The sequence below is a fragment of the Orbicella faveolata genome, unplaced genomic scaffold, assembly GCF_042242905.1.
Source record: "Orbicella faveolata isolate gen_17 unplaced genomic scaffold, um_ofav_v1 contig_47, whole genome shotgun sequence".
Classification (NCBI taxonomy): domain Eukaryota; kingdom Metazoa; phylum Cnidaria; class Anthozoa; order Scleractinia; family Merulinidae; genus Orbicella; species Orbicella faveolata.
The window spans coordinates 23,296,428-23,310,847 of record NW_028301577.1 but is presented as its reverse complement, the minus strand read 5'-3'; the positions used below and the strand labels follow the sequence as shown (position 1 = coordinate 23,310,847).

The following is a 14,420-nucleotide window of genomic DNA, read 5'->3' as shown; positions in this document are numbered from 1 at the left end:
TTAACACATTCCGTTTTTTGTTAGAAGTCATTACAGTCGAGTCGATCAAAACAGCTCACAAGTTCCACCTTAAAATAAAATTTATATGTATTATCTGTAAATTAATGATTGCTGTAAAGTTTATGCTGTGTCGCGCAACATACAAACTCCTTAAAGCCTTTGTGGCCCTTGTAATATGTATATACACCGTTTCAAATATCTCGAGTTGGCTTGAAACGCCTTTTTGATTTTGTTTGTTTGTATTTGTTTTTTGTTTGTTAAATTGTTTGATTTGGCGCAGAAATTTGACTAAGACATGTTATTGGTTTTGTGTTTGGCTGTCGGGCTCTTATTGGTGATTCCAACTTTATAAAGCGTAAACTGCGTGGATGAACTCAATTTCAGTGAAGAAGAGATCTTTACAACGCGTTTGCAGGTCCAGGAGAAAGTCTTAATGATAATGAAAAGATCCATCAGTTTAACAGAGCAAGCCACTTTCATCATCCGCAAATCAAGGCTGATCTAAAATCTGGACAACAACGGGCGCCTATCTTGGAAATGGCTACGAGAAAACTTGCTGACCAAATGGGGTAAGAGTGGTAACGGGAGAATCATTGTCTGTAGAAGAGCCTAGAACCATACATTTACCTTTACACCTTCTCCAAGAACGAATGAATATAAGAACTGGCAAACGAACAAAACGCGAACGTAAATATTGTATTGTTCGATTATTATCCAACTGTGGCGAATACCGTCCAAATAAAGTATAAATATACAGCGATATTGTACAGTTATTTGTACAGTAGAAAACCTGTTTGCCGTACAGGACGGCGCGCGCACGCAAAACTGTCACACTCTCCCTCTTTCATTGATTAATTTATCGACTTCAGCTGCAGTTGGATAATAAATCTCTTATTATATGTTTTGGTGTATAGTATCGCTTTATATTTTTACTCGTTGTTTGTATTTTGACGAGCCCTACGGGCTCGTCAAAATACGGCACAACTCGTAAAAGTATACAGCGATACTACACACCAAAACATCTAATAAGATATATTTATTATTTATCTAACAAGATATATTGTATAGTGTGCAATATCGAAGTGTTTTTTCAAATATTGTAGTGTTTTTGTAAACAAAGTTTGTTTGTCAGAAGAACAAACTACAACATGGATTTTCTAATCAACTCTAAGCTATCTTCTCATTTTATTTCTGTATGAAATATTAAAAGCTTATCGTATAAGTCACCAATATTACGTAATAATGTAACAAGTGCCGATAAGAGCAGACATGAAGAGCTCAGTTGTTGGGTGAGATCGTGTGGCAAAAGTGGTCCAATGCATGTCTAAAAGAGGATCGTGAGATAATTTTTATTTCTGCACGTTTGCCTGTCTTTCTATACTACAATATGATGACTATAGAATTATAACATCAACGTATTTGTTTGACGATTGTGTGCACGTTACATATATAATTGGTAGATAACTCTTGCCCAACTTGTGCGTGAACGTTGTTTCAACACTTCGTACAATCTCGTGACATTGTAAATTTCTGCCAAGCTTGTAGAAGAATAGGCCTGAGTTGCTAATGAAGCCAGAAGCTAAGGATACCGTGACTTTCCAAATTTAAAAGTAAATAAATGAAATAGTAGATCACTTCTTCGGCCTTATGTTTACACTGGAGGACCAACTCCCAACAATCTGCCGTATTCTCGCTCTGGCCTTTTCATGCAAATAGAGAAAATACCTTATCACAAAAGTGATATCTAATGCCCGAAAGGTCAATGCTCTCCCAAAAACAAGAACAAACTATGGAATCATTAACATTGTATATCAAGGTGCAAAGATCTGGAACGATATTAGTGATGATATTAAGCTTCTGCCGCTTAAACATTTTAAGAAAAAGATCAAATCAAACATTACAGCAAGCTATTAGCACATATTGAATATCTGTATGTCATATCTGTACTCTGTACGTGAAGTATAACTATTCTCATCAGTACACTGTACCATCCAACTATTCTTCACTAAATCTGTATGGATAATTAGTCTTTTTTGTGTGTGTGTTATGATGTCTGTCTTGCATGTCTTTTTTCTTATTTTCTCTTCTTATTTGACCCAAATTAATGATCACTTTAAATCACTAAGGATGGCTCCCAGTCTTATTAGCCCATTAAGGTTATTTCGGGCAGCCATGTACTCTTTTTATTTTAACTTAGTTTTGTTCATCTAATTTCTAATTTCTATGTTGAGTACCATAAAATTGTTGTTGTTGCTGTATACCGCCCAAAAATTGACATCCGAGATTTAGATTTTTAGCAATTTATTTTAAGACATAAATATTTAGCGTAGCTTTTACTTTCTGGCGGAAAATCTCAGTCCAACCACAGATCGAGGAACTACACCGATATTACCAACTAGTCAGTCCATCAGTCTCCCACGTGAGTTAATGACGTCATAGTACGTAAGTAACGCCTACCTTTATTTAAGTGCCAGACTAAAATAGCCGTAATAAAACCACTAAATGAGGAAGCTAAAACACCCCTTGGCAGCTGGGCTCGCGTGACAAAATTTGAAGCTAATAAAATTCATATTATGGGCTGTAACATAAAGAATGCCAGAAATAGAAAGAGGAGATCGAAAATAACTAAATTGCCAAGTTTGAGGCCCCTGACATTAAAGAGTAAGTTTATACGACAGTTTGAATTTTCGGAAAATGTGGATGATTTCTATGGAGAATGTTGCTAGTTACCAAGGTCTTGCTCTCCAACAACTTTTTCCATACAAATCGTCTTATTTTTTTAATAGATTCAAAAGAGTGGTACAGCAATGTCCTTTAAGTGTTCATCCATCAATATAGTATCTATAATTTCCGCTTCAAGCCTCTATTGTTGTCAGTTTGGCTTAGGTGGGTTCAATCCGGTCGCGTGGCACGTGAGGAAAGGGAAAACTCTGTGACGTAATAGACCAAGCACATGATTTTCAAAAACTAATTTGTTATATTGCCTTTTGAAAACCGGACTTCCATCATAATGTGTCAATTACGTATAAACAGATATATTCTTGAACCAATATCACCGACCGGATTCAGGATTAAGAATGCGCACGACATCAACATACGAAGACGCGAGTAAATTAAACCCAAAGTAGATGGTGTTATGTCACTGACCATGACTCCTCAAAGCCAGAACAAGCTTCGACCGGTCAAAAAAAAGTAACAACAACAAATAAATAAAAACAAACGCACGAACAATTTTTTCGTTTGACAGGTTTTTTGGGTTGACCTTCTGTGGCAAACTTCCTCATCACGCGCCCATAAAATCAATATAAGTTAAAAAACAAAACACTTTAAAACTTCTTTTGTTCCATTAGAGAACTTCAAAGTCCACAAAATCAGCGGTAATACGGTTTTAGCAATATCATAATTGCGGTATCGATTTCCATTTTGTTTTGAATGATACAAAGAACATTAAAGTGATTTCGTCACATAATAAACAAATCGAGATGATATTGCTTTCAACTACATGTCGCCGCTTCCGTGGGAATCTGAAAATAGTTCTGCAAGGACCACAGACAAGTTTAGATATCAGCTTTAAAGTTTAAAGTGCTTTTGGTATTTGATGACGAATTATCGTCAATACTTTGCCCACCGTTTGGCATATAAGGGAACATGATCAACCGATTTCATGACAACAAGCGACGTTCTCCGCTGAAGATCTGAGCTTCTAGATCTCGAAGGAATCGTTCTGTTCTCTCTTGCGTTCTCCTCTCCAAGTAACAGGTATTGTACGATTTCCGTAAAATTGCATGTATGCACAATAAATTTAGTTGGTTTAAATTTCTGTCGCAGGGGCAAGGAAAAAGTAATAACGCCTGTAGAGCGAAATATTTATTGCCTCGCCAGAATGACATGTTTCCTTGAAAGGGAATCAGAGTTCACGGAAGTCTTATTCTGCTTATCTATTTATTTGTTTGTTTATTTATCTTAGTCCTATCTTATTTCAAAACTTTATTTGTTTAGTATCTGTGTATCCATTGATTTTAACCTCTCAATTCGCTAACTTCATACAGTGGCTATTGAAAGCAAACGAAATTTTTTTTTTTTCTCTGGCCACTAATGTCAGAGGTAAAATATTGTAAATAAAACGAAAAAGCGCGTTAGTGTCTGATTTTTAACTTAGACCTAACTCATTTCGGGTTGCAATTTGCCGATTTGGTGACGATGGTTGTGTCGCTCTCGCGTGGTTAATGTCACATACCGTTTCAGCGACCCACTGATGGCAACATAGAATACAGGTATTATGAATGAGTTTGCTAGTACTGATATAACACTCTCTATGATTCAACAGGTGAAAAGCGAGAGCCATTAGCCAAAAGCAAAATGTGCACCACGAGGTATGTTTAAGCTAAAAAGTTTTTGAGTCGAACTTAATGAATTAGCTAGCAGCTCGCAGCTCCAAGCCCCAAGGTTCCTATAATGTGTTTAAATGAAAATAGTATACGAAGTTGTTTTTCTTTGAAATAAAGAGTATGCAGTATACGATCGGCCACCATGTCGGTATATAGTGTTCAAAATGCAGAGCAGGGCTAAAATCCCATTCTTTCATAGTTTGAAGAAATATCACAAGTCATTTCGATAATGCCTCGATAGGTTTAGCTGCTTTTCCTTTAGCCAAATATCCTTTGAACATTACTATACGTCGTGAAGACAAAACTAATGCTCTTATAAACTCAGCATGAATGTAAAGCCCCCTCGGACAGAATAAAAGTCGCTCTTAGAGCTATGAACGCCATTAATTTCAGACCGGGCTTTCTTTCACCTACGGAGACTGGGAGTTCTCTGTTTCACTCCCTTCCCCCTCCCTCCCCCCCCCCCCCGCCCTCCCTACATAGGATACGATTTATACCATCTCGTAAGGGTGTCATTGCTTTTATGAAGCTTTTATGAAGCTCAAGTTATTGACGTCGCCGTCTTACATAAAAATGTCGAAAATACACATCTTTTGTCTTTGGATATGAGATGATAGATAGCCAAAGAGAGATGACGATAATCATCTCAAAACAAAACGCGGGTGGAATAATTGTTTTATTAAAAAAATAAAGAGCCCCCAAAATACGCAAAACTTAAATAAAATAAGAGCAAAAACGTCTCAAAAAGGTTGGTGTACTCTTACCATATTTGTAGAGCGTGTTATAATTGCTCATATACCATGCCATATCCCGGGGGGTTGCTTGTCGTACCTTTTAGTGTTCAAAAAAGCGGTTTTCGTACCTCTTAGGGTGCTCAGCGTCAAAAGGTCCACAGCGGGAGGTTTTGCAGTACCTTTTTGGGTATTGAGTGGAAAAAAATATGAGAGGAGACAATGTGTTGTTTTAAAATTGGTACCTCTTAGGAATGAAAAATAAAACTTAAGCCCCGCCCCCAAAGCAGGATTTTGGTATCTCTTGGGGATTCTGTTCAAAATTCCGACCAGCACCTCCTTCCTTTTTTATATGGGAGTCCCCCGGGGTCATATATTATAAGACATGGTAACATATAATACGTCATCATCATCATCATAATAGAACAAATCCTAAAAGACATATATTATATGAGATATAATTTGTCATATAGAGCATCTGGATGAATTGTGATATAAATTTATATTGATTTGTCATTTTTTTTTTGTTGTTTTTTTTTTTTCTAATGCAGCTTTCTCTTCGGAGTATTACTTGTCGCTGGCTGGTTTGAAACGCCTCAAGCGTATTCAGGTACTTCTTCCGCGCAACAATTGCTGGATACGCTGAGCCTCCAAAACTGCGAGGTTTCACTCGTGAAAAGACTTTTTTGTCTCAAATTCCATTACCGCACGTTTGATGGCACATGCAACAATATCTGCAACATTACAACCGGAGCCGCCTTTACACCGCATGATCGGTTCCCAGGCTTAGATCCTCCTACTGCGTATGAACAACCAGGCAACCAACCTCGGCAATTCTCGTCCGTAAGATTTAAAGGCAAGCGCATTCGCCTCCTGAATACGAGGTTTGTTAGCAAGATTGTGTTTGATAACTATCCACGTCGAGCAAGTTTTACCCACATGGTAATGACGTGGGGTCAATTTTTGGACCATGATCTCACGCTCACTGAATTCACTGTGGGGGTCAACCCACAGCTCGATTGTGGCACGAGCCAGGAACCTTGCCCCAGCCTAATTGAAAAACCTTTCTGCTTCGGAGTCAACATCAGCTCCAGGGTAAGGCTATCGGGCGATCCTCTTGCACGGTGTACTCCTCTTGTCAGGTCAGAGCAGAACAGCCACGGCAATCAGGTTAGTTGTTATCCTTGATGACACCGCGGAGGATGGGGGTTCTCCCATATATGGGCTACATGGGTATGTGCAGTCCCAAAGGGTATGGTTTTTCAGCTTTTTTGGTCATAAATGGAGAATCGATTTTGGCCATTTTGGTCATAAATAGGGTATGGTGTTTGCGCTCTAGTCTTGAATTGGGTATGTTTTAGAAGAAGCTTCACCATTATCGATAAGACTATCAGCAAAGACACTTCCGAAACTACGTTTAGAGCAACTGTGCCAGCCGCAACAGTCATAAATAGAATATCGAATTTTTGGTCAGATCATATATAGGGAAAAGAAAATCGAAGATTTTGGTCATAAATAGGGTAAGGGTTTTGTGAAGCGGGACGCACACCCCCACCCAATTTTTCTGGGAGTACCCCTACCCCCCCAGGGATTACACGTAGGTCAGTTTCTAATCTTCTGAGATCAGACATTGGTCTGTTTATTTTTTAAAATTAAACGCAGGTCATGGTCAACTTTCTTATCATAGAAGCCAAATAGATCAGTTACTTATTCATTGCTATCATCTGTTTAACAATTACACTTGTTATATCTCTCAGTTAGTACGCGCGATGTGATTGGTCAATTTAGCGGGCCGTATTCTCCTGTACGGCCCGGTAAAATTTAAAGCTATTTTTGTTGCCAAAATGTTTCGTGATTTATCGCCAAGTGTTCGTAACTTTTTTAGCAAGTAAAAGGTTAAAACTTTCTTTTACTTCTAAAATTGTGTATTAAAACCTACTAACGACTTAAGAGTCACTTAACATCAAATTGAGCCGTTTTGCTTTCAAGGTGCGTCAGAGATTTGAAGCCGTTCCGCGTGAATAGAAATCGTTCCCGATCCCGCCAGACACACAGTAGAGATATAACAAATATGTTACTAACCTCGTTTTCTCGGTCCGTACTGTAAGTTACGGATCCTCGTTTTCCCCTGTAGTAAATCGATGGGGAAAAACGCGGTCCGTAACTTACAGTACAGACCTCGAACTCGGTTAGTAAGAGGTATTTATGTGAATGTATCTTCCTCCGATGTAAGTTGTAACAAAGTTCTGACACAGAAAATATCAAAATACATTATTTTGCGTAACGTAAGCGTGTCATGTTCATTAGCTATCTCCCCTGTTCAGACTTACACTATTAGGGATTAGTGGAAATCGTTGTATATTCAGTTTTAAATAATTCTGCAGTTTCCTTGGCTTATAGACAGTTTAGCGTGCTTAGCAAAATGAATGGTTGTCTTTCTTATGCTAATTGAACTAAATTTTCCTACGATAGATAAATGAGATAACCGCTCACCTTGATGGGTCACAAGTGTACGGTTCAGATCTCGACACAGCGAACAGCCTTCGCTTCTTCAAACTGGGACTTTTGATAGTTGAACCTTTCATTAACAGCAGCGACTTACCCATTCTTCCAGCACAGGAGTCTGTGGGCGGTGAAGCAGGCTTCTGTAGATCTAACGATACTGAAACTCAACCTTGCTTCAGAGCTGGGGATCCTCGAGTGAACGAAAATCAAGGTGGGAGAAATTAGAGACTTAACTTTAAATCATGCTGTTAAGAAATCCGAAACTTAGCAAATCTATCAAGAGCCAGCAGGTGAAGCGAAGCATTCTTAATCAATCAATCAATCAATCAATCAATCAAACCTAAGGTATTAGGCGCTGGTGTTTACAATACACATGCGTCTCCGATTAGGCTTGTCTTTCTACTATGTTCCTATTAAACTATAAGCTGACTAAAGACTTTCTTTCGGTTTCTGACGTTTTCTTTAAGTGCAAGGCCCATCACGTCATGAGTGGCCTTTGAGCTGAACAGGCCACCTTGACGGTAAAAATAAATTTTTACTTTACTTTACTTAAATGCCGACACACCACATGACCACCTAACCATTTTATTCTGTTTTTTGACAGCCTTAATGGCAATGCACGCTCTGTGGGTTCGTGAACACAACCGTATTGCCAAACACCTGTTCACTCTGAATCCATCGTGGAAAGACGAGAAACTCTATCAAGAGGCGCGCCGAATCGTTGGTGCCATGTTACAACACATTACATATAATGAGTGGTTGCCAACACTCATCCCCAGTCAAAGATTGGTAAGACCTGCAAGGAATAACATAATGTAATAATTCATCCTTTCTTTTCTCGTTTAAGCAAAAAATACGTAGATATATATTTATTTACAAGTTCTTTTCAAAGGGTTGACATGGACACACACCAAGGGCTTATCCACAAACTTAAAGGATTGATCCGCCTTTTACAGCAAATGCGTAGGTGATGACATCACCGTAGTGATGACCCTTAGAATACGTGCAAAGTACAGTTAACTTCGCTTCGCGAGGATTGCTTTCCTTCGGCAAAGTTATAAAGCGATTGATTCATGCCTCTAGCTGTGCATCAGCAACTTATGATGCAGTTCAGTGTAACGTATAGAAAGTACTCAAGACGCTAAGCTAGTCTTCTTCGGGCAATTCGTACGCTTCTTTCCTGCTCTAGCGCTCTCCAAACTTCGTGCGTGCATCATATCTCGGCGAAACACGCTAAAGCATGAATCAATTGCTGACTTTTTATTTTGATCCGGGGCGCTCCAAGTGAATGGATATTTGCTATCAGCAGTACACCGTATAATCTAAGAGATTCTGAGATCAAACTAGACTTTCCCAAGCCGCGCATACTGCAAGCGTGGCTTTCACCTATAGCGGGGCGCTATTATGGAATGACCAGCCCGTCTAATTACGGAAATTAGACTTTCATGGACACTTTAAAAGGGAAATTGGCCAACTTGACAACAACTGTCAGCCAGACTCCCACACGGCAATCTTGTAAAACAGTGCAGTGTAGTTATAATTCGACCGTCTTTTGTTTCAGAGACGAAAAGCAGGAGTTGCGCTGGAGGCCGATGGAACATTCTCCAACGATTACGCTCCGGAAATAAATTCTACAATTATCAACTCGTTCGCCACGGCTGGCTTAAGAATAGGTCACACTTTAATTCGGGAGAACTTTACAGTGTCGAGTGGAGTTGATCTCATTGACCAGCTATCCCAATCTCCAGTCGATTTTTTTAACCCAGGACCGCTCAATGATCCAAACTTAGGAGTCAATCCTTATACAGGTCTTTATCTCGGATTGGCTGGAATAAGAGCTGGCGAATTTGATCGGTATGTATTTTGCTATGTTTTGTGAGTCAAAATAAACTGACTGACAATCGGAAAGCAAGAACTTCATTTATCGATTGTCTTTCACCCATGGAGGCAGTGTGGCCGAGTGGTCAGCGTGTCCGCCTCACAATCCAGCGGTCCCGGGTACGATTCCCGCTCTGACCATTACCTGGATTTGTTTCACGGTAGCCCCGAGTTCAAATCCTCGGCCATGCTTGTAAAAAGCTGACTGGTTTGCCTCCGGCCAGTTGGGATTCTTAACAATGTTACATGTATGTTCAATTTAAATTATTTATTTCAGTTGTTTGCTTGGCCCCACTAACCTTTGTGGTATAAGCACTGCCTAGGGTAAATAACGGTTATTTATTTTACTTACATTGCACAAACACCTCGATGGCATGAACCGCAATCTAATATCGAAGTAATTGTAGGACTTTTTAGGTTACAATTTATTCGACACACATATATGCGTTAATATTTCAGGGAGAAATACTAACAAGAGAACTGAAGTGAGGGTGATTTAAATGTAATATAGTGCTTCTTAAAAAGATGTTCTAAAAGACACCATATCTCCAAAGTACAAAATATCTATCAGTTGTTAGTAGAATTCTACTAGTATACTAATGCAAATTCTGCAATTTGATTGGCTGAGCTACTCGTACACTATCAGCCATTAAAGTTCACCACTAAATTTTCTCCGATTCTTATTGGCTTACTAATTGATCACGTGACGCGATAGTGTTCATCCGCGGAGAGACATTATCAGCCCATAGTGCCCGTAAGAGGAAAATACCCGGATGAATAGTACTCGTCCGTGAAAATATTTCCGTAAAGAAGCGGGCTTACAGAAAGTAAACAATTGAAATGTGTTAAGTGGGTTTTTGCCTATTTTCTTTTTCAAATTTTACATTTGGCTTTAACGATCTTTCACGGCTTTCATCGAAAAAAAGTTGAAATAATTCAATATGAATTTTGAGTTGGCGCGCGGAAGAAAATTTAGTGGTGAACAATAAAGACAATAGAGTGTTTATGTCTCTAAACTATCGGCCTGATAGTTGTCCCTTGGAAATTTGATGTTCTTAAAACTAGCATATTTGTTACAAGAACATCAAATTTCCGCGGGACAACTATCAGCTGATAGTTCCTCGACAAAAACACTCTATTGTTTAATTAGAGTGCAGTGGCTATCGGTCGTTTACGAAATGGGGACGTTTTTTCGTTTTCCCGAAGTTTTTAAGGAAAGTTTACATCCCAATGGATAATGTAATTCCTGAGAAGACTAAAAGAAGGACATTAACGGTTTCTTGACTTTAAAAACTTGAAATTATTGACAAAATTATGCGCGGGCTCACACAACTTCAATTTTAAATGGCATTTCAATCCGAGCGATCTTTTAAAGGCGCAAAGTTCAAAATACTTCGAGAAGTAATAGAAAACCGTTAATTGAAGTCAATTGCAGTTAGAACTCTACTAAAACTATTAGATTATTCGCTCTCGATTTTCTATGAGGTGATTCGGCCTTTGGCTACGTCAACTATCACTTCTTAATAGAGATCTCGAGCTCATAATCTAACTGTTAATTAGAAAAGAGTGATCGCAAACTATTCAAAATACCGACAGCTACCATCCTTTACTCCCTTTGCTACCACGAGTAAAAGAATCGTCAACCAGGCTACGATGTAATAGCAGCCAGCTTCCGAAATACACACTGAATGTTTAAACTATAAGTTACAATACAGTATTACCCTTTTATCAATTTTCCCCTTTTTTAACCTGAAAATCGCTTTTTAGATAAATTTATAATCATTTTCTCTTTTCTCGATTGCAACATTTCTTATTAATTGCGTCCTGACCGAGAGCCAAATATTTTCCCATCCGGCCGACCTCACCAAGTCAATACTCACCGTTTTACCATATAACCAGAGTTTTGATTTTTTGCTTTTTTTATTATTATTTTTTGCGAACGCCTTCAGTTGTGAGGGTGTTTATTTTCTTTCTGCGCTTTCGGAACAAGTTGCCGACAGAATAGTTCTGCATCGGAGTACTCGCCTTTATAGTAAATGATTTTGCGAGGCCGTACCCGTAAATTAGGTTATTTTGAAAACAGCTACTTTCGAAAGGACATCAACTTCCAGGCTCGATTTCTGCCGCTCTCTCGAGTCTAGTCTGAAGTCCGGTCTTGTATCAGAGAAGGCGCGCGGGCTCCTTTTCCGAACAACGGTTGGTAATGGCGCCTAATCCAACTCATTAGTAGATTTGTTTCAAAACTATATCTAAAAAGCAAGTTCCGGCCCGCATGCTCAACGTTGTCCAAACAGTTAAAAGAGATCCTCCAAAAACTCGTATTTGGCAATAATTATTGATTTTCTTTCTCGTAGGAACATTGCTGATGCCGTGCGGGAACGTCTCATTATTCCAGGGCCAGACGGTGGGTTTTTTGGTGATCTTGCTGCTATAAACATGCAGCGTGGACGAGATCATGGCTTACCAGGGTATATCCAGTTTTCAACACTTTGTGGTGGTCCCGTGGCTAGAGGATACAACTTTAATGGTCTTACAAATATACTCTCTAGTCAGCGGCGAAGACTGGCTAGAGCCTACAAAACTGTGGAGGACATTGATTTATTTGCGGGATTGTTGAGTGAACGAAATCTACGCGGGAGTGAGCTTGGACTAACCACCACCTGTCTGATGCTCGCGCAGTTCAGCAGAACGCGCCGTGGTGATCGCTTCTGGTACGAGAGAAACGACACTCTCACAGGGTTTACCATAGAACAACTGACCGAGATAAGAAAGGCCTCTCTAGCTCGAGTGATATGTGACAACTCAGACGATGTGACCACTATTCAGCCCGAGGTTTTCAAGCGAAGCATTATCCGTAGCCCAAATGATGATGTGCCCTGCCGTCATCTGCCTTTTGTCAACCTGAATGTTTTCAAAGAGAGTAAGTACTTTTTTCTATTTGCTCTGGGCATTCTGGGCATTCTGGGCATTCTACTGAGGTGGAAAAAGGAGTCCTTTTACCTTTACTCTGGCAGTAAACATTCCATCAAACTTGTGTTAAAACGTAGCAAAGTTTCTGCCGTCTTATGAAACTTAGGAGTTTACAATCTTGGACGTAATGTGGAAGGTCTTCTAAATGGTCGACAGTAATTTAGAAGTAGAAATTCAAAGGAATCGCCCGCATCGCTCGTCATTAATTTCCCTCCCCCAGATGTAACCAGGAATCGAAATGTGGGGGAAATGAGCTACAATAGTTGAGACAGACTTTAGGCTCGTGGAAAGAAAAGGGCAGCTGCAATATTTTTTTCTGCTCACTTTCCGCGCTGTCAATCATCAATAACAAGCAACATTGCAAAATTCTAGGAAAGATGGCGATAGCTTATAATGCAGAACAAGTAAGAAGTGAAACATTGATTTGTTATTTCTTGATTGCTAGGTGCCAAATATTCCGGTGCTCCTAAGTTTTCCCGGAGTGGTGGTTTTGGCGGAAATGTCGCTGCTTGAAGTATTCCCAGGGATCCATTCTTGAATTTGTGCCATGCAAGTTTTTGTTTTAGTTAGTCAAAAACGATGTAGTTGATGTTAACATTAAATGTAACACAGCTAAGTTAAAGCCTCCCGTGGCTGTAAGAGTAACCTGCGATCATACCCTCCCTTCCTTATATTCAGACGTGGGGGTTACTGTAAGGGTTACTAGTTAAACAATACTATATTTAATAAGGGATTAAATTGCCTTATTAGTCAATAAGTATAAGAAGTCATCAATTGTAATCAATTGATCCTTCCTTTAAGCTTTTTTAGGAAACGTACGTAAGATAAATTGGGCCTCGGGTGGTGGGCAATCTTCGGGAAAAAAATCGGAAATTTATATACGATGGCCTTTTAAAATAATTCAATAATCTTCGTACGTCCTTGGGTAGACCTTCTGTCGTTTCTGGTCAGGTTTGACAGTCTTGAAAAATTCATTTATACCTCAGAATCTTCAGACGTCTTATATCAACTTTAGAGTTCAAGTTGGAGGATTTTCAACACACATACATTGAGTACAAATGTCGTCCCTTATTTGTAGCCACTCCTTATTCAGTAATTATATATATACTACGAACTGAATGTAGTAAGCTTCAGTAATTTCAACCTCTGCGTTATAGAGGAAGGACAAGTTCTATTTACATAGTTTTGCTTTGCAAGTTTTAATACTTAGTTTTTGAATGTTAATCTGATAACGAAACTTGTCAGATAACTCTATGGAAGTGGGAATAAAATTTAGCAACTTAATATTGAGAGTTCTTTTCTGTTTGAACATGCATGAGTTACAATGGCATTAAGAAGAAGAAGCGAAAAATCGCTAATTTGGCCATGTTTCAGCAAATTAAGCGGTCAGACATCAAGGTCGTTGTAGGTTGTTTACTCAGAAAAGGCTCACAAAAGTGGGGTCACGGGCACCCCAGGAACTCCCCTCCCCCCCCCCCCCCCCCCCCAGCTATGTCCCTGATCTATGAGATGATCATCTTGCGTAATAGCGGTCATGGTGAAATTAAAATATAAGAGTTTGTATGGGAATATTTCGGATCGGTTTTAGGAAGTAATAATACTGTCAAGTGCTTCATAAAATTACCTCACCTTAGTTCCACAGTCAGTGTGAAGCTTGATACGTATACAACCGGTGGCGTAAAACCACACGACAATCTGGTGGGTACCCTTACTTTGACATAGTGTGACCCCCCTTTGAAAAATCCTGGCTACGCTCCTGTAGATGGAACTTGGGTCGCCTGTGCCAGGAAAGTGGCAGGAACTTCTAACCTGAGTAATCGTCATAACTTCCCTACTTGCATGTTTTAGCACAGTCTAAAAGAATCCTATCGTCTTGTTGACGTTTGTTGGGTCGAGCGTATTTAGAAGCCGTAATTTTATGGCTGCGAAGAGAAAGGTACTGGTATGT

General features: G+C 39.3%; 1 protein-coding gene across 1 annotated transcript; it reads left to right on the top strand.

The window, feature by feature from the left end:
* The first annotated feature begins 3,456 nt into the window (after window positions 1-3,456).
* LOC110060917 (salivary peroxidase/catechol oxidase-like) lies at window positions 3,457-13,756 on the top strand. The gene is made up of 8 exons (XM_089280121.1): window positions 3,457-3,759; window positions 4,328-4,373; window positions 5,671-6,289; window positions 7,592-7,835; window positions 8,229-8,413; window positions 9,186-9,478; window positions 11,857-12,422; window positions 12,918-13,756. The coding sequence occupies exons 2-8, from the start codon at window positions 4,360-4,362 to the stop codon at window positions 12,983-12,985; spliced, it is 1,989 nt and encodes a 662-aa protein (XP_089136247.1). The 5' UTR covers window positions 3,457-3,759; window positions 4,328-4,359; the 3' UTR covers window positions 12,986-13,756.
* Window positions 13,757-14,420: the final 664 nt, after the last annotated feature.